The 26023-nt window shown below is 46.8% G+C and overlaps 1 protein-coding gene across 1 annotated transcript; it reads right to left on the bottom strand.

Annotated features, from left to right (window-relative positions):
- Positions 1-9357: 9357 nt before the first annotated feature.
- C16H16orf95 (chromosome 16 C16orf95 homolog) lies at positions 9358-25352 on the bottom strand. Its single transcript, XM_057712944.1, has 7 exons — positions 25236-25352; positions 23266-23320; positions 22369-22509; positions 16112-16258; positions 15221-15257; positions 11924-12131; positions 9358-9777 (listed from the first exon to the last, which is right to left on the bottom strand). The coding sequence occupies exons 3-7, from the start codon at positions 22507-22509 to the stop codon at positions 9759-9761; spliced, it is 552 nt and encodes a 183-aa protein (XP_057568927.1). The 5' UTR covers positions 23266-23320; positions 25236-25352; the 3' UTR covers positions 9358-9758.
- Between the last annotated feature and the right edge of the window lie 671 nt (positions 25353-26023).

The following is a 26023-nucleotide window of genomic DNA, read 5'->3' as shown; positions in this document are numbered from 1 at the left end:
CCATTTATAGTTTACTTAAGAGCAATGTTCCTTAGCTTTGGCAAATCTAAAGTTGTTACAAAATTAAAATTTTATTTAAAAAATCAGTCTGACTGACACAGGAATAGCCAGGACCTGAAACCCAGCCAACTGCTTCACCTGGAGGACAAGGTGACCACAGCTTCAATCCCCAGAGCTAACCCAGAATAACAATGTCATGCAACCAAGACAACCGTAAGTGCCCAATTTTCCAGGATCTTCCCAATTTCCAATATTCAGGTATGATATTGACTAACATTGATAGGTATAAACCTTTCTGCATAATTTCTGGTTTCCCTTCATGAAATTCTCGTCTCTTCAATTTCTTTTACTGTCTTTTAAGATTCTTTTTCTTATAAATTTTCTTATACATCTGAGAAAAAGTATTTTGTCAGTCTGTATGTCTCAATTTTTCTTTTTTTGATAATATGATCACAGTCTATGGGACCTCAGTGCTTCAAGCTCTGAGCTTCTGTCCCTCCCACATCTGTTCCATTCACTATTTACCCCTTTACAAGGAGACATCCCTGGGTTGAACCCACACTCCCTCATAGACTAGCTGTGTGACCCTGGGCAAATCCTATACCTCTCTGAGCCTCCATTACCTCACTTGTTAAAGGAAGGATGAATTAAGACCATGCATGTAAAAAGTCCATGGAGCAGGTAGAGGTGGGAAACAGTGAATAGTAGCTATTATTGTTGGCAATCAAAAAACATCAGTTCACTTCCCTTCCCCTTTTCCATCACAGAGAAGCAAAACATACTAATGCAGTCCTAAGTAACTGCAGCAAAGAAGGCTGTGTGGCTCATGTCCTAGAAGCATCTTCTCACATTCCTACATTCCTGAGCACACTCATGATCATCTTCCCACTGATCAGTGGGTGTTAGCTGAGTGAACATCTCCAGCTCTCACTAGATCCAAGATACTTCCCTGCAGGAAGAATCAACCAAGTAGATGCCCAAGGCTGCAGTCATGAAGGCTCCACAGGAGCAGAAGGATCTGCAGCCAGGTTCACTCAAATAACTGAGGTTGAGGTTCCTCACCATGCAGCCTCTCCATAGGGTTGCTCAGGACATGGCTGCTGACTTCCACAAAGGGAAGGATCCAAGAGAGAAGGGGGAAGGGCAAGGAGAGAGACAGAGAGACAGACAGAAAGACAGAGGGACAAAGAGATGGAGACAGAGGCGGGAGGGGGTGGGGAGAGGGAGGCACCAAGATGGTATCTTTCAGGACCTAATCTTGGAAGTGACAGCATCACTTCTGCAGACTCTACTGGTCACACAGACCAACCCTGGTGCAATGGGGGTGGGAGGAGGGGGGTGGGCAGGATTCACAAGGATGTGAATTCCAGGAGGTGGAACCACTGGGCATCATGGAGGCTGGCTGCCACAACCTGTCTGAGGTCTGTTCCCAAGGACACCATCTGGGAGCACAGATGGGGGTACCTACGTCATCCTACGGGGCATGGTCAAGTGGCTGCCATCGATTAGGACCGACAGCAATCCTGAAAAGGATGGGAAGGCTGCAACTTGACAGTAAATGGGAGAGGCTGACACTGCTTCTCACTAGCTGCAAGACAACTGGCAGGCGAGTACCTCAGGCATTAACACCTCCCTCGAGCTGACGGTAATTATTTTAGCACATTAGCAGGCTCGGCCTCGTACGCATTTTAGAAACTCAACCAAGAATCAAAGCCAAGAGGTCACCCCTGCAGCTCATTTTCAGATGGTCTTAAATTTTATTTAAGAAGGAAGAATTTGGGATTGCACAAACAGGGGCCACCTGTGCCCGACCAGGTCGTAATCAGCTACTCTCTCACCTGGGAGGACAGAAACAAGAGAGAAACTTGAAAACCCAAAGCAACTTTGTTTGGAGTGGTTTGAGGGGAGTGGAAAGGAAAGTAGCTATTTTAATAGGAAAACAATGAAGGGATTTTCTTTTTGTTTTTAATCTTTTTACTGTGTCCAGAGGTGGGAAATTACAACCTCTGGCTTTCTCTCAGGAACCCAGGCTCTGGGATCTGGAAGTCACAGCCACTCAAGTAGCAAGGAGCAGTTCTGGGGTCCAGCCTGGTGAGGCTCCTGCACATTTCACAACTGTGTTCTGAGAGGGAACAGAACCAGAGTGCTCCACCTCAGTTTCCTTCTATATAAAATGGGGTGAAAACAGTGCCTATTTCAGGTTCATTATTATTATTGATCATGGCTATAACTTGGAAACATGTATTGAAGTCTTGCTTGCTCTAGGCCAGGCATTGGGCTAAGCCTGTCACTAACACAGCTTCACTTGGCAAGTGAAGAAATAGGAGCTCAGAAAGGTGAAATCACTGGCCTTACCCAGCTGGCTGGACACACACACTCACCCCGGGACCAGTACAACAGAGCGGGCCTCAGCCTGTGATAGGTGGGTGGATGGGTGAATTGATGAACAGATTAGCAAGTGGAGGAATAGGTCCATTGTTCTGGTTGTGACAAGTCCAATCCCTTCCTTTAGAAGAAGTATTGGAAATTTCCATGGGTTTGCTTTCTGCAGTCTTTGAAAATGTTCCACAGGAGAACAAGGTTTGGCTGTGAAATACTTCATCTTTTCCTGAGGAAAAACAGCACCTCTTTTTTCTTTCTCGTAAGTGATGCAAACATTTCACATGGCCCCAAACAGATCTAGCACCTTAAGGGTCAGGAGCTGGGGACTTCACCAAACACATACATCATTAAAGTTCCCCTGAAGTTAATATTACCACTGTTTTGTGCCCATGAATAAAGCATTAAACAAATATTGAGCCTGAGACACCTCATTACCCAAGGTCGTTAAGTGGCTCAGGAACACCGCAGCTACATTTGAAGCCAATTAAGAGGCCTCATACTGGGCGCTGGAACCACACGAGTGGCTGGCACATCCCCCAGCACATAGTAGGCACCTCATAAAACATGTAGAGCAAGTCAACAGGATTCCCCTGCCCTGGAAATTAGCTGACTCCACCAATGTGCTCTGTCTTGAATCCCAGGCCTCAGGTCCCCTAGGCTGCATGAGACACAGACCACAATAGCTGTGAGCGCAAAAAGCAAATGATCTACACCAATGATAAACACCAATGATTCAGGTTTTGTTTTCATTTATTTTTTTATTGTGGTAAAATGCACAAACAAAATTTACCACCTTTAAGTGTATACTTCAGCAATATTAAATACATGCATAATATATTGTCACCTCCATCTATATCAATAATACTTTCAACTTCACCAGCTGAAACTATTTGAGGACCCTTGAGATTCCATACAAATTTAGGATGCATTTTTCCATTTCTGCAAAAGACATCATTGGCACTTTGGTAGGGGTTATGTTGAATCTGTAGATTACTTTAGGTAGTATTGACATCTAAAGAATATGAAGCCTTCCAATCCATGAACATGGGATGTCTTTCCAATTACTTGTGTCTTCTTTAATTTCTTTCAACCAATGACTTTGGTTTTCAGTGTACACGTCTTTCACCTCCTTAGTTAGCTTTATTCCTAAGTATTTTATTTTTCGATGGTACTGTAAATGGAATTGTTTTTATTACTTTCCTTTAGGGATTATTCATTGTGTACAGAAATGCAAATGATTTTTGTGTACTGACTTTGCATCCTGCTAGAAGTCATTTATTAATTCTAACAATTTTGTAAAATCTTTAAGATTTCCTACACATAAGATCATATCGTCTGTGAACAGAGATCATTTTAATTCTTCCTTTCCAATTTAGATGCCTTTTATTTTGCTTTCTTGCCTAGTAGCTCTGGCCACAACTTCCAGTACAATGTTGAATAAAGTGGTGAAAGCGAACATCCTTGCCTTGCTACTGATCTTACAGGAAAAGCTTTCAGTCTTTCACCACTGAGTATGGTGTTAGCTGTGGGTTTTTTTATATATGGATTTTACTACATTGAGATAGTTTCATTCTATTCCCAATTTGTTGAGTATTTTTATCATGGCAGTTGTTTTTATTTAACAAATAATTCCTTAGCACTTACCTGTCAGGCACTATTGAAACTGCTTTATTATTATTAACTCATGTAATGGCCACAGCAACTTATGAGGTAGGAACTATTCTTACCTCTATTTTATAGAGGAGGAAACCGAGGCACAGACCAAACACACAGTAAGCTGTAGAACCAGGATTCAAACCAGATCACCCAGCTCAGAGCCCACGTTTGAAATGACTAGGAAGCAGAAGAGAGGCCAGCAAGTTTAATATTTATTACATCACAGACACTTTATACATACCACATTATCTAACTCTTCCCCAAATTATATGATGTACAAGGGTAAGTCAAAGTGCGGATAATTTTTGACTTACCCTCATAGATATTTGTAAGCCCATCCTACCACTGGGAAACTGAGGTACAAGCACTTAGGAAACTTGCCCAGGGCCACACTACTAGTGAGAGAGAAAGGCTGTGTTTGAATTTAGGATGTTTAGACTGTGGAGCCACAGAGCACCCTGGCAACTCCTCAGTGGTGGGAGTGGTGGGGAGGGGGGTCCTCTAAGGTTTTGCACCAGGAGAACACAGACCGTGGGATCCCAAAGCTGGCCCTCCTAGGCTGTAGAGAGCCTGTAGTACATGATCACTGATGGCAGAAAGATGGCCTGGAGACAAGACTGGGGGGGGGGGGGGGGGAGGAGAAAAGTGGGTAAGAGGGGGACAGGAGAAGGAAGGAGAGGAAATGAGGAAATGAGAGACGAAGGAGGAAGCTGTGGGGGAGGGGTAACGACACCAGAACCCATTTGCATTGCTATGGCATGTGTTCAATCATGTAGGAACACCCAAGTATCATTTCAGTGACCAGATCACAGTCTTTCTGCATGGTGTGTATTCTCAACTCTCTGCCATCCAAAACTCCCAGTGGTAGAGAACGTCCCATTTGCTGGTCCCCTGGATGACCAGAACATGCAGGTGGCAGGACCCACTGCAGCTGGCCCCCCTTCTGCTTCAGTCTCCATCCTCCCCAACCACACCCACTCCCCAGGTGATTGCATCCAGCCTCAGGGCTCCAAAACAAGCCAGGTGGTAACTCAGATTTACACCTCCAGCCCCGCCTCACCCTTCCACACAGACTCAGTTCTAACAGCCACACCAGCTCCTCCACGTGGCTCCTCCTTCCCCCTGCTCACCCACCCCAGCCAATCCACCAGCAAATCCTGTTGTCTCCATCCTCACAACACACCAGTATCTCAGGCTCATTCCCACCCTCCTAGGTTGCAAGGCCACCTCTCCTCCGCCAGTTCTCAGCATGGCCACCAGAGGGAGTGAGTTAGAATCCAGCCTGGGGTCACTGGGTTCAGGAGCTTCCAAAGGGCTTCCCCAAGTCAGAATAAACCCTAAGCCCCTCCCATAATGTCAAGGCCTCGGGACTGGGCCTGAGTTGACCTCCAGATCTCCATTCCTGACCACTCTACTGTCCACTTCACTGTCCACTCTAGCCACACTGAGTTCCTGAGCTTCCTTACACTCCCTGCATGTCCCACCCTCAGAGCCTTCACACTTGCCACCCCTTGGTCCAGCACTCTGTCCCCACACTTGCCCCCATTCAATCCTCTGCCCAGGGTCTCCTATTCAGAAAGGCCCCCCACCCAATCACCACCCATCCTTTTTCTGCTTTGCCTTTCTTCCTAGCACCGTCACCACCCGACCATCTCTTTGCTTACATATATTTTATTGTCTTTTGGTTTCTGTAGAGTCAGACCTGCTGGAGAAGAAAGTGATGTCTATGAAACGGCACATCTCGGTCCCCAATTTTGTCAACTGATGCAACTGGAGGCCCATGAGGGTTTGGGCATTGCCATCCCAGCTCATAAACGTTAGTGACTCAGGGGCCCACACAAGTCAGCATGTGCTATGTTTTATGCCTGGCTGATTCTCCATGCTTCACACATGCCCTTGGCCATGACCTCAGCCCCCTTTACTGCACTCTGAAGTCCAAGGACATTCCAGTTAAAGATGCCTTGCTCTTCTGTCTTGTTTTGTTTTTAGTATGTTGACTGGCACTATCAGCTGTAATCAGCTGGAACCACGTCAGATGGTGGAAGGGTTGCGAAGGCTACGGACAGACCACTTGCAGCAGAGGCAGCACAAACACCAGCAAACGTGTGAGGAGCTGCTCACACTGCAATTAAACAATGCCAATTAAAATGACACAGCAACAGAATGCTTTACCTCTCAGGCTGGCAGAGATTCAAAAGAGGAGGAATACCTGGTGCAGGTGTGGGGAAGGGAGGCCCTGTCACTGCTGCCTGCTGGGGTCGCATCACAGAGGTACTCTGAGAAACATCAGTAGACCTGTGTCTGTAGAGCATGTCCCATGCTGCAAAGAGCAGAGAGCACATCTCTTCACAGAAATAACAGACAGGAGTCACCCTACAACCAGCACTCATGGCAACGCCCTGTGTGCACAGGTCTCTTCAGACACTCATCTACAGTGCACAGTCCCAAACATATTTGACAATGGAACCCTCTAAGAGTACCGAACATAGTGAGTATTCCATGGAATACATCTTGGCAGGAACTGCTATCTGGAAAACTTTCAGCAATAGGGAAGCTGAGATATAGGCTAGGAAGGTATCGGCATTTAAAAGAAACAGGATCATGGGGTAAATCCTGGTTCTGTGTGGTCTTGTGTGGTCCCTTGTGTCCCATGTGACTCCATGTACTCCTATGTGGCCCCTGTGGTCCATGTGACCCCATGTGGTCATGTGTGGTCCTGTGTGGCCCTGTGCAGCCACAAAAGACCCTCTCTGGGGCATCAGCTTCCCCTTTTGCCAAAATAGGATAACAATAGTTATCTCAGCTTCCAAGAATTAAATGTGAGAATCATAAGAATTTAACAAGCTCCCAGGAATGAAAGTACATAATTTAGTACTTTTAAAATTTGTATATCACAGATTCTATATTCTATATTCTCAACATTTTCCAAAGCAAACTGTACTGCTTTAAAAATTAAAATTTTATTTTGAGATATTTGTAGATTTACATGCACTTATAAGAGAGATCCCATGTTACCCTTTGCCACAATTGGCAACATCTTACAAAATTACAATACAATTTCACAGACAGAACATTGATAAAGTCAAGACAAGGATGCTTCATGTTGCTTTTCTGTAGTCACACCCACATCCCTCCCCCCACCAGCCCCTCCTGAACCCCTGGCAACCACTAATCTGTTCTCCATTTCTATAATTTTATCACTTCAGGAACGAACCCAGACCCCTACCTCACACCATATACAAAAATTAACTCAAAATACTCAAAGACCTAAGTTTCAGAACTAAACTATAAATCTTTAAGGAGGAAACATAAGTAAATTTTTGTGACCTTGGATTAGGCGATGATTTCTTAGATAGGACCACGTATCCTAAAGTACCAGAAACCTAAGAAACAATTGAAAATTGGATTTCATCAAAATTAAAAACTTTTGTACTTCAAAGGACATCATCAAGAAAGTGAAAAGGCAACCAGCAGAAGAGGAGAAGATATTTGCAAAAGATCTATCTGATAAAGATCTAGTATCCAGAATATATACCGAACACAAACTCAACAATGACAAAAAAAATATGTAACCAATCAAAATATACACAATTGGTTTGAAAAGACATTTCTTCAAAGAAGCTATACAAATGGGCGATAAGCACATGAAAATATGTTCAATGTCATTAGTCATTAGGGAAATGCAAATCAAAATCACAATGAGGGACTTCCCTGGTGGCACAGTGATTAAGAATCTGCCTGCCAATGCAGGGGACAGCGGTTCAATCCCCTTTCCCAGAAGATCCCACATGCTGAGGAGCAATTAAGCCCGTGCACAACAGTTACTGAAGTCCGCATGCCTGGAGTCCGGGCTCTACAACAAGAGAAGCCACCACACCGAGAAGCCTGTGCACTGCAACAAGGAGTAGTCCCTGCTCTCCGCAACTAGAGGAAGCCCACGCACAGATGTGAAGACCCAATGCAGCCAAAAATTAATTAATTAAAATAAAATAAAATAATTATTAAAAAAATCACAATGAGATACCACTTCACACCCACAAGAATGGCTAAAATCAAAACAACAGATAATAACAACTGTTGGCAGGACTCCTTTGGTGGCACAGTGGTTAAGAATCTGCCTGCCAACACAGGGGACACGGGTTTGAGCCCTGGTCTGGGAAGATCCCACATGCCACAGAGCAACTAAGCCTGTGCACCACAATTACTGAGCCTTCGCTCTAGAGCCCACAAGCCACAACTACTGAGCCCACGTGCCACAACTACTGAAGCCCATGTGCCTAAAGCCCGTGCTTGGCAACAAGAGAAGCCATCACAACGAGAAGCCCACGCACCACCCCCACTCGCCACAACTAGAGAAAGCGTATGCGCAGCAACGAAGATCCAACTCAGCCAATAAATAAATAAATTTATTTTTAAAAATAAATAAATAACAAGTATTGACAAGGATACAGAGAAATCGGAAAGTTCATACCTTGCTTGTGAGAATATGAAATACAAAATGGTGCACAGTTTTCCATCATGGAAAATTGAGGCAGCTCCTCAAAACATTAAAGAGAGTTACCATATGGCTCAGCACTCCTAGGTACATACCCGAGAGAAATGAAAACATGTTGACACAAAAATTCATAAACAAATGTGCACAGCAGCATTATTCATTATAGCCAAAAAGTAGAAACAATGTCCACTAACAGATGAATCAATATACAAGATGTGGTACATCCCTACAATGCAATATTATTCAGTCATAAAAAGGAATGAAACGGACTTCCTGGGCAGTCCAGTGGTTAAGACCCCACGCTTCCACTGTAGGGGGTGTGGGTTCAATCCCTGGTCAGGGAACTAAGATCCCACATGCCGCGCAGTGCAACCGAAAAAAAAAAAGGAATGAAGCACTGACACATGCTATGCTGTGGGTGACCCTTGAAAACATGAAGCACTGACACATGCTACAATGTGGGTGACCCTTGAAAACAAATGAAAAAAAAGTCAGACACAAAGGATACATATTATATGATTCCATTTATATGAAGTGTCCAGAATCGGCAAAGTGAGAAAGTACGTTAGTGGTTTCCGGGGTGGGGAGAGAAGGGAAAGGGGAGTGAGGGGTTAATAGGTACAGGGTTTCTTTTTGAGGTGAAAAACATCTGGAAGTGGACGGTAGTGATGATTGCACAACCTTGTAAATACAGCAAAAAACACTAAATCATATACTGTATAAAGGTGAACTTTATGGTATGTGAATGATATGTTTTTAAAAATTCAAATTACATGCAATTTTATGTTACTTAAAGTGAGACCCACATGAAACAGGTGCTAAAACCACTTCAGGATCCTTGTCTAGAGGATCTGCTGTCCTTGTAAGGGGAAGAGAGACTCAGAGATGGCCCCCCTCCCACAGGGACACAGAGGTGAAGAACAAGTTTTACCTTCATGAAGGAAATCAGAGGTTATCGTTAAAAAAGTGACCACTTCAAGAGTTTCACAAATAACATTTATTGACTGTATTCATAATGGAACCTCACCCGCATTCAAAGCAACTCCACTACAACTAAGAATTACCTGATGATAAATAATTTGGATTGACTCTTGGGTGTGAATTATAAGATTTGAGAAAACAGTGGCTATCACAGACTCTTCCTGATTTGATGGCTTTTGTTAAAGACCTTGAGTATGACTGACATTTGTGTTGATGTTCTTGACTGTAGCTGTTGATTCCAACTTCAAAGCCAAAAAAACTGGCTAGAAAGCAAAGAGAAAGGCAATTACTAAGAATTGCCCCTGAAACTGAAACCTCACTGCCTTTGCAGGGCCTATGCGGGGAACCTCCACGGGGTGGAGGGTGAAGGAAACCCCACCACACAGTGGGGTGTACACTCAGTCCCTGAGGACCCCAAGCAGAAAACGGGGTGCAGTCTTGGCTGGCTCTCTTTCCAGCTGTGGGACCTGAGGTGAGGCACTCAACCCCTAGAGCCCACTCTCCCCTTCTGGAACTCCGAGGAGAATCCCAGCTTTGCAGAACTATGGAAGGAATTGAATAAAACGAAGGCTACGGCAAGTCCAGCCAAGAAGGCAAGTGTCTGACTCATCACTACTCTTCAGGGCTCCCTGTCAGGCAGGTCTGGCACTCACCCACTCTCCTGAGGCCTCTGAAGTTCTAGCAAGTCTCTGCCAGGCCAGCAGATGGGCCAGCAGCTTCTCCTGAGATCTAAACAGCTGGTTAGTGCCTGACCTCTGCCCTAAGACCCTGGCTCAGAAGCAAACACCTCTTACAAAAGCATCAGCAATTTTCCTTTAGCCCACCTGGACCACCTGCTTAATACAGACCATCTACAGACAAGTTTCTTTCTTTGCTCTTCCCAGAGTGGGAACCAGGGAGTCCAACTAAATTTGACATCGAGTTGGCAAACACAGAAAGAAAGATGAAACTTCAAGAAAAAAAGGAAATCTCACGATACTGCCCCCCTCAGGTTCACAGATCACACAAAGCTGACAGACCCCCACCCGGCCCCTTCCTGGGGGCACTCGCCCTAGAGAAGTTGCAACCCAGGTCTTTATAGGCACTCGTATGCGGATGTGCATCACGGTGTCATATGTGACCACAGGGAGTGCCCAATACTAGGAGAGTGGACAAGCAGGATGCCAGGAGAGGAACCTCCATTTCCAGAGAAGATGGAGTGACTAAGACAGGGCTACCTTCCTGTGTGAACAACTAGAAAACAGGGCAAAAGACATCTGAAACTTTTCAGATACTGGACATTTTCTAGAACATTCTTCTTACAACTGTGTGGAGGAGACAGACAAAAAGCAAACAAGTCAATATATGTAAATTCTAATTGTGCATATTTACATACTGATATGTATTTGCATGTCTTCTATTTACATATTTGTGTTTGTATGTATTTACATATTGGTGTGATGAAAGAAACCGCAAGAAGGGGGTGGATGGGGTAATGGTTAAGGAGATGGGTAAACTGGGGCAGGGGAGTTTAGAGGAAGAGGAGGAGGAGAGCTTTTTCCAAGGAGACTAAAGCAAGCAGCCAGGTAAGGGGAGGCCCTGTCTTGGACTGAGTGGGGTTCCAGGTGAGAAACACAGGGCTGGGCAAGGCCAGTGGGTTCGAGGCTGGAGAAAGGGCTTATCAACATGGAGCCCTGATGGTTGGGGTTGGGCTTGGGGAGAGGCAGCAGATCCCCTGAGGGTGTGGTGCACTCAAACCCCAGAGGGCTGGCTGGTCAAGCTGGCTTAAAATCCACTTCCAAGAGTAGCACAGACATATATATACTACCAACTGTAAAATAGTCAGTGGGAAGTTATTGTATAACAAAGGGAGTCCAACTCGAGGATGGAAGATGCCTTAGAGGACTGGGACGGGGAGGGTGGGGGGGACTCGAGGTGGGGGGAGTCGGGGAGGGGAGGGAATGCGGGGATATGTGTATAAAAACAGATGATTGAACCTGGTGTACCCCCAAAAAAATAATTAAAAAAATAAAATAAAATAAAATAAAATCCACTTCCAACCCCAACACAACAGAAATTTTCAGAAACTGAAACCAGTGGTCTTTCAGAGGCAGGGAAATCTGGGGACCTGCGAAAAGGGAAGAGGTGAGGAAATAAAGGTGGGTGGTGCCAAGATGCCCCACCTTCCCACCATCGGCCCTGGCCCTGACAAATATGGATTGATCTTCCCCTGCATTTTCTGGAAGAAGATTCCTGTGTCAGGTATGAGCAAGAGTGCAGACAATGGTAACAACATAACAGTAAACATGGCCGTGCCCATTTCTCACTCTCTGCTGAGTGACAACCAAGTTCTCCCACATCCTCGACTCAACTAAACCCTGGGAGTGAGATGAGCCCAAGGCCACCACTGCCCCACCCGCACCTGCTCACCGGATGGCCACAATGACCCTCAGTAGGGCCTGAAGGAAGGTCAGGAGTCTGAGGCTGAGGGGCAGGAGGGGGGCCGGGGGGTTTGCTGGCTGCCCCCGGGCCACAGGCTCAGCCTGGTGAAGGGCCTGGAGCTGCTGCCACCTGAAGAGACGGTGCTCTTCGCCACAGATCCGCCAGCGGTTGTACCCAGAGCGCACGTCCAGGGGAGCTTCTAGGCAGAGAAAGCGAGTCAGGCCTCGACAGGGTGTGGGGACAGGGTGCTCTTGAGTCCAAACCCATGAGAGAGACCTCTGGAACCCAGGGCAAGGAAACCAGGTGTCCCAGTAAGTAGGTCACAGCCCCAGGGTGTCAGCACTGATGCAGCACCCACTGAGATGAAGAGAGCACTGCTGTTTGTTTCTAGGGTGACTGTGGGGCCTCCTGGCTGTGTTTTCTGAGTCTTTATCTTTTAGAGCTGCCTACTGAAATATTTATGAATGAAACAATATGGTAGTTAGCTGGGATCTGCTCCACATGAATCCTTTTCATTTTTCTCTTTCCTTCCTTCCTTCCTTAATCCTTTTCATTTTTCCCCTTCCTTCCTTCCTTTTTTCTTTTTCTTTCTTTCTTTCTTTTTCTTTCTTTCTTTCTTTCTTTCTTTCTTTCTTTCTTTCTTTCTTTCTTTCTTTTCTTTCTTTCTTTCTTTCTTTCTCTCTCTCTCTCTCTCTCTCTCTCTCTCTCTCTCTTTCTTTCTTTTTCTTTCTTTCTTTCCTTCCTTCCTTCCTTCTTTCTTTTTCTTTCTTTCTTTCTCTCTTTCTTTTCTTTTCTTTTCTTTTTTTGGAGGTGGGGATGGAGTGGGTGAAGCCCTGATGAAACCAGATCTGCCAGGAGCTGATCATGGCTACAGCTGAGTGACGGGAACTTGGGCTTTAGTGGAGAATTTTAAATTTCTCATAATAAGAAGTTAACAACCACCACATCCACAAATGAAATTCAAACATCTCCATCTCCTTGATGCCCTTTAGCTTTTTCAAGACCTGCTTTGGTCACATGTGACCCTCTTGACATTATATCTCTTATTTATTTTTATTATGCTATTAATATGCTACTACTATAAAATATACACTCTAATTATACTAATATAAAATGCACTCACCCCAAAAAATAAAAAATAAATAAAAAGTGTAAAAAGAGAAAAACTAAAATAAAATAAAATAAAATGCACTCAATATAAAGTCTATTTTCCTTATAAAAAAATTCTACCACAAAAGCATAAAGAAGAAAAGCACTCTATTTACAAGGAAAATACAAGATCAGAAACATAGATATTCTCTTTAAAATGGAAATCAGCTGGATTTGAGGCCAAGGGAATCGTCTCATATTTTTAAGTCACTCTGCACAAAGCTCCGCTTGAGAAAAGAAGGATCTCCACCCTCTTGGCGGCAGTGAGACTTGCGCTCTCACTCATGTCCTGTGAACACCTTCTGGCTTGCATAGATTTGAAGCTTGAAACATTTTTTAACATAAATCACCTGAACTATAAAACAATGGCTGAAGTAAAAATTAATACTGGTTTTTAACAACGTATCAGTGGATGTATGATTTAACAATAAACTGACTGAGCTTTTAGACTTTCTTAAAGATGCAGAGTATTCAAAGCCAAAAACAACCAATAAAAATAAATCCATAAAAATAAACCCATAAATCAGTGATTATATGGTGAGTAGAGCAGTTTCTCAGGTGGTTCTTGTTCTACTGTCTTTTTTTTTTTAATACAATGATTTCTGGCTCCTCTACCTGAAACTTGAGGTAATGTATTGCTATCTGTTTTGTTCATCATGCATCCCACCAACAGCCTCTCTTTGCTGGGCCTGACCTGCCCGCTTCCCTACCCACAGGGGTTACTGTCAGCTCAGACACATGACATCAACCTTCACCTATGCACAAACAGAGCTTTTGTTTTTAAAATTGACATTAATGGAGTCCTATTGCCTGGGCTACAGTGACTTGTTTTTCTACGATGCAATGTATGTGGGGTCCATTTCATCGTCCCTAACAGTTGCAAACGCTAGGTAGCTGATGTCACATTACAAATGCACCCCTATTCATGTCCATCCTCCCACTGAGAGACACTTAAGTTGCTTCCAGTTTTTTGCCAAGGAAATCACTGCTGCAGACAGACATGCGTGGAGTGTCTACAGATATTACCCAGATGTGGGCTTATGCACGTTATAAAATTTGATAGATACCGCCAAACCTCCCACCAAAGGCTGTGCCAATTCGTGCTCCTCCTAACTGCTACCTTTAAAAACAGGAAAAAGCTAGGTATCTTCTGCATGAAGAGGTGGGTGTGCGGGGTGGTGGCCGCTCATTTCCCAAGCACTCTCCCCCTTAGCTGCGTACCCCTGGGCTCTGGGTGGGCCACTCAAATCACCTGCGCACCACAGAAACCCCGTGTCAGATACGTAACCTCTCGGTACCCGTCCAGTCCCTCCTCCACAGAGTCCATCAAGGAGACTCACTGTGCAGTCTGACCCCAACACAAAAAGGTGAGGGTGTGATCTGAGCCCACAAGACATGTCCACTCCTTTGCTCACATGCAATGCAGAAAAGCAGACGTGTCAGCCATCTACAAGGGAAAGCAACTCCACTCATTTTAGAGACAAAGAAAGTAAAGGTACAGGTGGAGACACCACCTCTTGGTGCACCGTGACTGAGCACGTGACTACAGGCATACATCAGGCCATAGATATATGGATGTGCAAACACACCTTGTCACAAATACACACTGCACTGTGAACATATGAACATGTATGTGCTATGCCTGTCATGAACATATGAATGTATGAATATACTGTACGATGAATATATGCGTAAATGTGGTGTCATGAACATATAATGTGTCATGAATATAGGAATGTAGGAATACATCAACATATAAACATATATACTATGTCATAAATACATATTTATATACAACACACACATACACATACCGTATCATAAACTATAGAAGGTTAGAAGATTAAAAAACACTTTAGATACCACCTAACCCCAGGATGCAAATTGGTTTCATCCTGTGAGCCAATGCTGATAACTGGTAGAGTCTGAGGCTTCTCTGGGTTCACTGGGAAAAGGTGGGGGATGCTTACTGATGCCTGGTGAGGGTAGGGGTGGGAGAAGTGGTGTGTGTGCCAGTCTGTGGCCTTCTGTGTGTTACACCCATCTGGGGTGACAGAAGTCTCCCCCCCCATCATGATGTTCATGAGACCCCCCTTTCTTGGGGAGAGAGGGGATGAGACCCGTGTGCACTGTTACCTGGGATGCCTTTAAAACTCTGCTGCCTTTTCACCACCTAAGACAAAAGATAAGAATGTGGGCAAGTGTGCCAGCCACAGTGATCCACCAAGAGGGGAGCCCAGTGATTTGGCCTGGAAACCCCCTGGAAGGGGTCCACGGCCAGCTCAGAATGCAAGCCGTATTCTCCTTTTAAAAGGCCTCTGGGTCTTAATTCTGGGGACAATTTGCTACTTGATGACAGAAAACCAGCAACTGGAATGTGGGTGAAGGCAGAAGGAAGCCTCTAACTCCAGGACACTCAGAAAGCAAGGGAGAGAAGTGGCCCTGAAGCTGAGTTGGGCCAGACCTGGCTGACCATCCCCCTCCATAGTTGCTGACCTGGAACCAGAGCTATTGAGGTAGCCATACAGAGCCAAAGAGCGAGGACAGACACTCGAGTGATGGTCCTTCCCCAGCACCCTCCCTCCATGCCTGCCAGGCTGGGGCTACAAGTGCAGAGTGCTCAGACAGGCAGAGAGAGCTGAGGGGGAGGGAAGGCAAGGAGAGGGAGGATGGGGTGGGAAGGAAGAGGGAGGGAGGTGAGAGAGATGGAAGAGAAGAGGGAAGGAGGAGGAGAAGGCAGGAGAGAAGGGGACAGAAGAGATGGCGGGAAAGGTGGCAGCAGCACCTCATCAGAGAGCAGTGTAGCCCACCCTTCCCAACACCACCAGGACACCTGACCTGGGCCTGCCCTGAGGACCGCTTGCCTCCTGCACTCTGCTGCCTTGGGCCACAGCTTCCAGAAGACCCCCAGACATCAATGAGGCCACTGTGGGGAAAGAACCCAGCACCCTTTCCCCTTATCTCTGGGCCCCTCCTCAGCCCACCCCTCACTCTCAGGCCTCGCTGCCGTGCGAGGCTCCGTCTTACCTTCTTGTGAGACCTCAGGACCTGGGGCACCCAGTAAGGCATCACGGCCTGATCCCTAGGCATCGGGAGGCGGCCCCCAAAGCGGTGGCGTGGGCAAGGGAATGCCTTGGTGGTTCTGGGGACATGAAACCGGACCATCTTTTGGATCTAACAGAGGAAGGGAAGAGAAGGTCCAAAGCGGAGTGGAGCCACCCCCCAGATAACCTCAGCCTCGGGGAGGGCCCTGGAGAGCACCTCTTCTACACAGCACACCCCAACCGCCTGGCTGAGGGAGCAGGTCCCCCCTTCATGATATTCCCAGGGGTGGCTGGAACCCTCATTACCCACCACCTGCACCTCTGCAGTGGGACATCTGTGTGGTGCTGTGGCGGGACACATGGGTGGGAGTCAGGACACCTGGCTCTGTCCTGAGCCTGGCGGTCTCCAGGAGCAACCCTTGGGTGCAACATTTAGCCTCTCTGAGCCTCAGCATCCTCGGCTAGAGAGAAGGCTCTGCCAGCATCTTGACAACATCGGTCAGAGTCTAAAATGGATAGTCTTTGATCCAGCAATTACACTCCTGGGACTGTATTCCAGGAGGACATGTGTGCGTTTGCTCAAGAATACTCAGTGCAGCACTGGCTGTAGTGACTGAACGGCCTCAATGCCCATAATAAGGGACAATAAATAATGGACAAGGGGACAGAGGGAATGGGTGGCCTTTGGAAAGAATGAGGCAGACCTGTCTTTCCTGACATAGGATGAACACAGAGACACAGTATTAAGTGAGAATTGCAGCACTGTATGCTACCATTGACATTAAAAAAAATGTGTGTGTGCAATGTTTCTTGTATATAAGGTGTGATGGGTCAGACCCTTGCCCCAATTCCTCACCCCACCCCCTCCAGTCGTCTCACCCGTTGCCCTGCAGTTCTGCAGCTCCTTCCAGAAGAAGGACACAGGGTAGACCCGCCCCTCGACTCTGGTCAGACCATGCACTGGTTTGGCCAACAGAATAAGTAGGGAGTGACAGCAGCCAGATCTGGGTCAGGCTGAAGGGCCCCGCAGGTGTCCAGCTGTTCTGGCACCTCTGTCATGGCGACATAAGACAGTGCCTGAGACAGCCCATTTGCGCCAAGATTAGGACACCTGGGGCCAAGCCACCAGCAGAGTCCCCCTCAGACACATGAGCAATCACAGTGACTGTTGTTTCAAGCCAGGCGTTAGGGTGACTTGTACATCACTAGCAAAACAACACATGCAAAGAAAATCTCCAGAAGGACAGACAAGGACACCTCCAGGAAAGGGGTGAGAGAGAGAGTTCCATGCACCACAACCCTGCTGCACTGCGGCAATGTCCAATCACGTGCTCACGGTGCACATTATAAAACATAAAACTGCTTTTGAGTGGCCCCTGCGACTTCCTGAGGCTACAGGAGGACTGAACTGGAATGTTGGTGTAAGGTGTGCTGCAAAGCACAGGCACTGCCGCAGGAAGGAAGAAGGGGGTCCTGGGCCTCCTCCAAAGGAGACGAAACAAGGCCTGGAGACCCGGGAACCTCCCTGCACCGTGGCTCCTTGCCACCATGGCATGGGACACCTCACCTAGGACCCTTTTGCCTGGTAGGATAAGGACACTCTGGCCTCTTCTACCCAGTCCACCTGCACCTGCTGAGCCCATTCTCCGTGGCAGGGGCTGTGCCAGAAGCAACAAGACCCCATCCTGCCCATGGCACCTCCCTGCACAGCACCGTCTGCTGGGAAAGAAGAAACTCCAAGACGCGGGGAGCAAGCTGGGAGAACATTCAGGGTAGAGGTGATGGCTAGATGGATAAGCAGGGGAGCAATTATGCCTGTGGAGAGCCCCATGGACCCGGACAATAGAACTACCAGGGTGGACATAATGTGTCACCTACACAGCAACCATTCCTCCTCCTGTTAAAAGAAACCAATTTTGCTCATGGGGCAAAGCAGCCTGGCCCCAGAGATGAGCCAGTCCCATTTTGCCAGCAAAGGGTCTTGGTGGGGGGCGGGTGTTGCAGATAAAAAGATGAAGAGAAGTCAGCTGGGGTTTCTGGGAATGTTTTATCCCTGAGAAGAAAGAGAGGGTGGGAGAGTAAGCCTTTGGAAGACTCTGAAAGGCTCACTTTCTCCCATGTGCATCACGGGTAAGACAGAGACCCATGGCCACCATCTAGAAACACTAGAAGTGACAGTGCAAACACTGAGCAATCTGGGTCCTTGAAGACATCATAAAGCCAAAAAACCAATCCTAGAAGAAACCCTCTCTACCAAAGCCCCTGGTTGAATGCATTGTGGAACAGTTTTCTGTTTCTTGCACCTAACACTTCCCTTCTGATGGAACAGGAGCCTGAGGAGCAGGTGGAATGGGGACTCGTATCCAGGCAGGGGCAAGATCGAGAAGGACCCCAGGAGCTGTGTCAGGGAGTTTGGTCCATATTCTGAGGGAAATGGGGCTCCACGGGGGAGTGACAGGACCAGATCTACAGTTTTAAAAGCTTATATCAGAAAATGGACAGTCAGAGCTGGAAATGATGGCTGACAGTGAGACCAGCTGGGAGGCTGGGCAGTCACCCTGGTGAGATGTGCTGAGCACCTTGACTTCTATATTCCTTCCACCCTCATCCCTGACACCCAGCAGCAAAACTCAGTGGGAAGAGTCTGGAATCAGAGCCAGAGACCTAGATTCTAATCCCTGATCTGCTATGGACTGACTGTGTGATCTTGGACAAGTCCCTGCCCTCTCTGGACCTCAGTTTGCCCATCTGCTAAAGGGGGATAATAATACTTACTCTGCCCAACTTTCAAATGATACAATGACCAACAGGAGGGACTGAGGCTACCACCACTGCCTAGAACAATATGACTTAGTCATCTTGATACCACTGACCCCTTTGAGAGTCTATTAAAAAACAAGAAACAAGAGATTCCACATTCTACAATCACTACAGAGTCTGCTGATATTAAAAGGGTAATAAGGGACTATTATGAACAACATTATGCCAATAAATTCAACAACACTAATATAATGGACAAATTCCTTGAAAGCTATAAACTACTAAAGCTCACTCATGAAGAAACAGATAACCTAAACAGCTCTGTATGTATTAAATTAAATTTGTAGTTGAAAACTTTCCCACAAAGGAAGCTATAGGCCCACATGGCCTCACCAGCAAATTCTACCAAACACTCAAGGAAGAAATAATACCGGTTCTACACAAAGACTTCCTGAAAATAGAAGAATACTTCCCAACTGATTCTACAAGTCCAGGATTAAGACATCATAATTAAATGGGTTTGAAAGGTTGGTTTAACTTTTGAAAACCAATAAAAATAATTCATCATATTAATGAACCATAAAAGAAAAACTATAAAATGATTTCAATAGACACAGGCAAAATCCAACATTCATTTCTGATAAAAGCTCTCAGCAAACTAGGAATAGAAGAGAGCTTCCTCAGCCTGATAAAGGGCATCCAAACTTACAGCTAACATCATACTTAATGGTGAAACCTCAAATGCATCCTCTAAGATCAGGGGGTAAAAAAGGATGTCTGTCTTCCCCACTCTACTTCAACAGTCTACTGGAAGTTCCATCCATGTATCAGACAAGAAAAATAGATAAAAGGCATCCAGATCAGAAAGAAAGAAATAAAACCATCTCCATGCAGATAACATGATCACCCATGCAGAAATGCTGATGGAATCTACAAAACAGCCACCAGAATAAATGAGTTTAATGATATTGTGGGATACAAGATCAAAATACAAAAATAAATGGTATTTCTAAATACTAGCAATAAGCAAAGATAAACTGAATTTTAAGAACAATGTCATCAAAAATATGAAATACTTATAAATAAATATGACAAAAGGTGTGCAGGACCTGTACACCAAAAACTTCAAAATATTTCTGAAAAATATTAAAGAAAATCTAAATATAGAGATTACCATTTTCATGGATCAGAAGACTCAATACTGCTAAGACAATTTCTTCAAATTGATCTACACATAATCCCAATCAAAACCCCAATAGGTCATTTTTGTAAAAATTGACAAACTGATTCTAAAATTCACATGGAAATGCCAAGAACCTACAATAACCAACTTTGAAAAAGAAAAACAACGTTGGAGAACTAACATTACCTGATTTCCAGACTTTTTTATAATTATAAAGCCACAGTAATCAAGTCAGTGTAGTATTGGTATGAGAATAGACAATTGGATCAACAGAACAGAATACCACAACAGAAATAGACCCACACATATATGGACAACTGGTTTCTGACAAAGGTGCAAAGGCAAGTTAGTGGAGAAAGGATGAGCTTTATAATATGTGGTATTAGAACAACTAGACATTCATGTGCAAAAAATGAACTTCAATCCATACCTTATGCCATATACAAAAACTGACTTAAAATGGACCACAGACCTAAATATAAAGAGTAAACTATAAAAATTTCGGAAGAAAGCATAGGAGAAACCTTTCTGACCTTGGGTTAGGCAAAGATTTCTTAGAAATGCTTAGAGGGCTTCCCTGGTTGCACAGTGGTTAAGAATCCATCTGCCAATTCAGGGGACACAGGTTTAAGCCTTGGGCCAGGAAGATCCCACATGTCGCGGCCACAACTACTGAGGCTGCGCTCTAGAGCCCATGCTCTGCAACAAGGGAAGCCACTGTAATGAAAAGTCTGAGCACCACAACGAAGAGTGTTCTCTGCTCACCACAACTAGAGAAAGCCAGTGCGCAGCAATGAAGACCCAATGCAACCAATAAATAAATAAATAAATAAATAAATGTACAGAAATGCTTAGGACACATGATCCATAGCTGTGCTGGGCACAGGCACCCCTAAGCAAGATCCAGAAAAGATTAAATTGATCAATTGGACTTCATCAAAATTTAAAACTTTTGCTCTTTGAAAGACAGTGATGAGAATTAAAAGACAAGCCAAAGACATGGAGAAAACACTTGCAAATTAAATATCTGATAAAGAACCTGTGTTCAGATATATAAAGAACTCTCAAAATTCAGTAATTTAAAAAAAGCAACCCAATTTTTTTAAAGGGGCAAAATACTTGAACAGACACAAATCAAGTAAGATATGCAGATGGCAAAAATATATGAAGAGACACTCAACATCATTAGTCATTGTGGAAATACAAGTTAAAACCTCAATGAGCGGGAATTCCCTGGCGGTCCAGTGGTTGGAACTCTGCACTTTCACTGCCTAGGTTGCGGGGTCAATCTCTGATCGGGGAACTGAGATCCCACAAGTTCTGCAGCGTGGCCAAAAAAAAAAAAACCAAAAAAATCCCCCAAAACCACAATCAGAACAAACCTATTAAGATGGCCAAAATTTAAAAGACTGACCAAACCCAGTGCTAGCGAAGATATGAAGGAACTGGAACTTTATACATTGTTGGAGATATTGTAAAGTAGCACAACCACTTTAGAAAACAGCTGACAGTTTCTTAAAAAGTTAAACATATACCTACCATACGATGCAGCAATGCCTTTCCTAGGTACTTGCACAAGAAAAATGAAGGCATGTTCATACAAAGACTTACACGCAAATGTTCACGGCAGCTTTACTTGTTGAACAAAATAGGAAAAACTGGTAAACGATCCACACATCCCTCACTGGATGAGTAAATAAACTGTGGTCTATCCATATAACGATACACTACTCAGCAGTAAAAAGGAATGAAGCATCAATGCATGCAATGATGTGGATGAATGTCAAAAATAATCAGGCTGAGTAAAAGAAGCCAGACAAAAAGAGTACATACTATATGATTCCATTTATATAGTGCATATTGGTGGGTATAGTGGTTGAGCATAGCTGCTTCCACTTATATAAAATTCAAGGAAATGCAAACAAATCTATAGTGACAGAAACAGATCCATGGTTGCCTGGGGACTGCGGGGCAGAGAGGGTTGAGTAGCATTACAAAAGGGCACAAGGAAACCTCTTAGGGTTCTGTATATGTACTACACTACACCATTTTATACAAGGGATTTGAGCACCCTGGATTTTGGTATCCACAGGGGTCCTGGAACCAATCCTCTTCAAATACCTAGAGATGACTGCACACTGTCACAATTGTGGTGGTGGTTTCACAGGTGTGTGCATTTGTCAAGATTTATCAAACAAGATTTATCAAATGGCACATATGTACATTTTACATACGTGCCACTTATCATATGTCAATCATATCTCCATAAATCTGAACCCCTGATTCAAGTCACCTACCTGCTTTCGGGGTCTCAAGGACAGAGGGACCCAGTAAGGCAGCGCTGCCTCAGCCCTGGGCACTGGCAGGAGGCCCCCAAATTTGGCCTGGCACTCACAGCAGATGGGCTCTTGGTGAACAGTGCTGGGGACAGGACACATCTGAGCAAGAGGCAGAAAAAGCAGAATTGAATGTGATGCTGCATTAACGATGTGAGTCAAGGCACTCTCTGAAATAGTAAATCCATGCTGAGAGGGAGCAAGGTTAAGACAGGGCATCCAGGGACAGGTACAGGGACTGAGGCCTCAGCTCTTGAAGCTCACGAAGAGGCAGGCTATCTCGGCCTGCCCTGGGGCCCTCCAAAGTCACTTGGCGGGGACCACCAGAGCCTGCAGACCAGGTGTGTTGGGATGTGCAACCACTTACGGCCACATTACCACGAGCAAATCTTGAATTTCCCCCCTAAAAATGAGGAAGTACAACCAACTCTAGTGGGGCAAATGACTGCTCTTTTTGTGGTTATCCATGTCAATCTGTATACAGTGCTTTCTGTTTGTAAAGGCTTCCACACCCATCCCATGTGATCCCACCACACCCACAGGCAGGAGGAGAGGGAAAGTCATCCTCTCCAGGGGAAGATGGATCTGATGTTCAGAGCAGATACTTTAAGGGGCAGCATTGGTTCTCCCAGGCCTCCTGAATCCCTGTCTCAAGGTGTCATTAGGAACTGGGAGGTGGGGGAGGCAGTGGGTGACCCTACACAGAGATTCAGGGGCTTGCATGGCCCCTGAAACCATGAACCTCCCCTGTCTGACACACCCTCTCATGAGATGCTGCTTCTGGACCCACATTCCCTGCTCTCCCCACCCCACAGGGGTGTGTCGGGGTTGGGACAAAGTAGTTGAGGCTTTCCTTACCGAATGATCTATGAGATGCTCTTCCTTCCCAACGGTTTGACATGTGCTTCTTTTCCTAGAAAAGAACAGGAAGGCTCAGGAAGTTCTGGGCTTTGCGTAAATTGGGGGCAGGGGTGCTAGGGTGAGGGTCTGGGCCAGCCTGGCTCATACCATTAAACCCCAAAAGTGGAAGAGGTCATTGTTCTGAGCCTAAGAGGGAACAGGAGGTGACAACAGAAGCAGGTATGTGCACACTCACATGCTAAGGTCTGGGGGTTGACATTCCAGATGTTAAGCTATTGTGGAATCCTGTATCCCCAAACCTACGTGCGCCAGGCACACTACAGCTAAACCCATGCTAGGCCCTTTGGGAAAGAAAGGAACAATCCAACCTGGTGAGAACTTTCTAAGATGCAGAGCTGCCAACTACTACACATATGATGCTTTATCAGACACCTTGAGCTTACTTGGAATAGTGAAAGAAAATACTGTCAAAACTGTACCTCTAATGAAATTCCTTACAGTAGTAAAACCTGGATGCTTTGTATCTGGGATGACAAAGCATTTGGGGCTACACAGACTCTGTTAATCTGCCCCAATCTCCCCAAAACAAATTGCTAGAATGTTGGCTACTGTATGGAGAGTGTCCAGTGGGCATAAATCCAACACAACACAAAGCCCAGCTTCCTTGATAGTGATGTGTAACATGGAAATGGTAAGAGTGATGTCATCATAACAATCATTATCATTATTATCTCATTATAGCAAGAGCTTCAGGTCATTAAGCTCAACTCCCCCAGCTGATCCTTGACAACACAGGATGTGGCACAGGATGTGGTGCCTTGACAACATAGCACCCAAGCCCCCTAGCGGTCACGACAGCATCGCTGTTTCCTTAAGGGGTCACACTCCCCAGCCCGGAAGGTGAAGCCAGCTAGTCTCAGAGGTTGGCTCAGAATGGTGTCATCACCCAAGTCAACCCAATGAAACTCATTCTGGGACTTCACGTTAAAATTACTGGGAAATGGAATGTCCTTTTCTGTTGAGGTTGTAAGCCTCCGGACGTCTTGGTGGGCATTTTACTTCCAGGAGGGGAAGAAAGCAAAGCTGAAAGATGGAGACAAATAGTCCTTGAGCACAGTCCTTGAGCATCTGGATACATCCATTCCTGACGACTTACTCCTGACAACCTCAGTTAGTGAAACAATGACTTGCGCTTTCGGGCTTACATAAAGTAGATATGGTATCTGTCCCGCCTACCTGGTACAAGCTATTACGGGACAGGGTGATCTGGGGGTCCTGGGGCTTCCCCAGGTGACCCAGGGTCCAGCTTCCCTCAGGTGACCCGGGGGTCCTGGTTCCCTCAGGTGACCCTGGCGTCCGGGTTCCCTCAGGTGGCCCTGGGGTCTGGGGCCCCTAAGGTGACCCGGGGGTCCGTCTTCCCTCAGGTGACCCGGGGTCCGGCTTCCCTCAGGTGACCTGGGGTCCGGGTTCCCTCAGGTGACCCTGGGGTCTGGGGCCCCTAAGGTGACCCGGGGGTCCGTCTTCCCTCAGGTGACCCGGGGTCCGGCTTCCCTCAGGTGACCCGGGGTCCGGCTTCCCTCAGGTGGCCCTGGGGTCTGGGGCCCCTAAGGTGACCCGGGGGTCCGTCTTCCCTCAGGTGACCCGGGGTCCGGCTTCCCTCAGGTGACCTGGGGTCCGGGTTCCCTCAGGTGACCCAGGGGTCTGGGTTCCCTCAGGTGACCCGGGGGTCTGGGGCCCCTAAGGTGACCCGGGGTCCGGCTTCCCTCAGGTGACCCTGGGGTCTGGGGCCCCTAAGGTGACCTGGGGTCCGAGTTCCCTCAGGTGACCCGGGCACGGAGCCCCTCAGGTGACCCGGGGTCCGGCTTCCCTCAGGTGACCCTGGGGTCCGGGGCCCCTCAGGTGACCCGGGCGCGGAGCCCCAGCTCTGGCGCGGTGGCCCAGCGTGCAGCACTGAGGGGGGCACTTGCCTGTCATGACGCGCTCGGGGTGAGTGCGCGCTGACAGACCGAACGGACACCCGAGGGCTTCCGGAAGTGCCCACCGCGACTCTGCTAAGTCGTGGTGAGGGCGGTGACGAAGCTCACGATGACAGTCGTGACGAAAACGGGGGCTGGGCCAGGCGTGTCACTCCTCCCTCGGACCCGCCTCCCCCGACCCCCAAAACCCCTCCTCTTCCGCCCTTCGGCCCCTCCGAGGCGAGACTCTTCCGGCGACGGCCCACTGCGCGCGCCGCTGACTGGCCCTCGCTTAACCAATCAGGTGCTGCTTCCTAGGCATGTGTCCTTACCTGGCGGGGGATTGGACCCTGGCAGCACCGGGTCAGCGGGGCGGGGCCGGGGACGGAGCGGAGGTCGGGCCGGGCGCGGGTGACTGCCTCTAAGTTGTGGCCGCCGCACGGGCTGGGCGGGCGTCGGCCCCGTAAGAGCCCCCTCTCGCTCCCGGGAAAGCCCACTCACCGTTTCCGACGGACGGGCCTGCGGGCCCTCAAGGAGCCCCAGCCGGGGTCTCTGTCCCCTGGAAGGAGAAAAAGAGGTGGCACCCGCCCCCGCGGCTGCAGGGGCGCGACGCCCGCCCAGGGCCGCCCCGGGGCCCGCGGAGCCTCTCGGTGGGCGTGTGTCCCACGCAGGACCAGGGACCTCTTTGTGTTTGAAGTCGTGCCTTATTCTTCTGACGTTCAGATGTCACTGGGCGCCGCGCGTGTGACACTGGCAGAACTCGGCCCAGATTGTGACTTTAAAGAATGTGTGTTTCTGAA

The sequence above is a fragment of the Hippopotamus amphibius genome, chromosome 16 (assembly GCF_030028045.1).
Source record: "Hippopotamus amphibius kiboko isolate mHipAmp2 chromosome 16, mHipAmp2.hap2, whole genome shotgun sequence".
Classification (NCBI taxonomy): domain Eukaryota; kingdom Metazoa; phylum Chordata; class Mammalia; order Artiodactyla; family Hippopotamidae; genus Hippopotamus; species Hippopotamus amphibius.
This window is presented reverse-complemented; position numbering and strand designations above follow the sequence as displayed.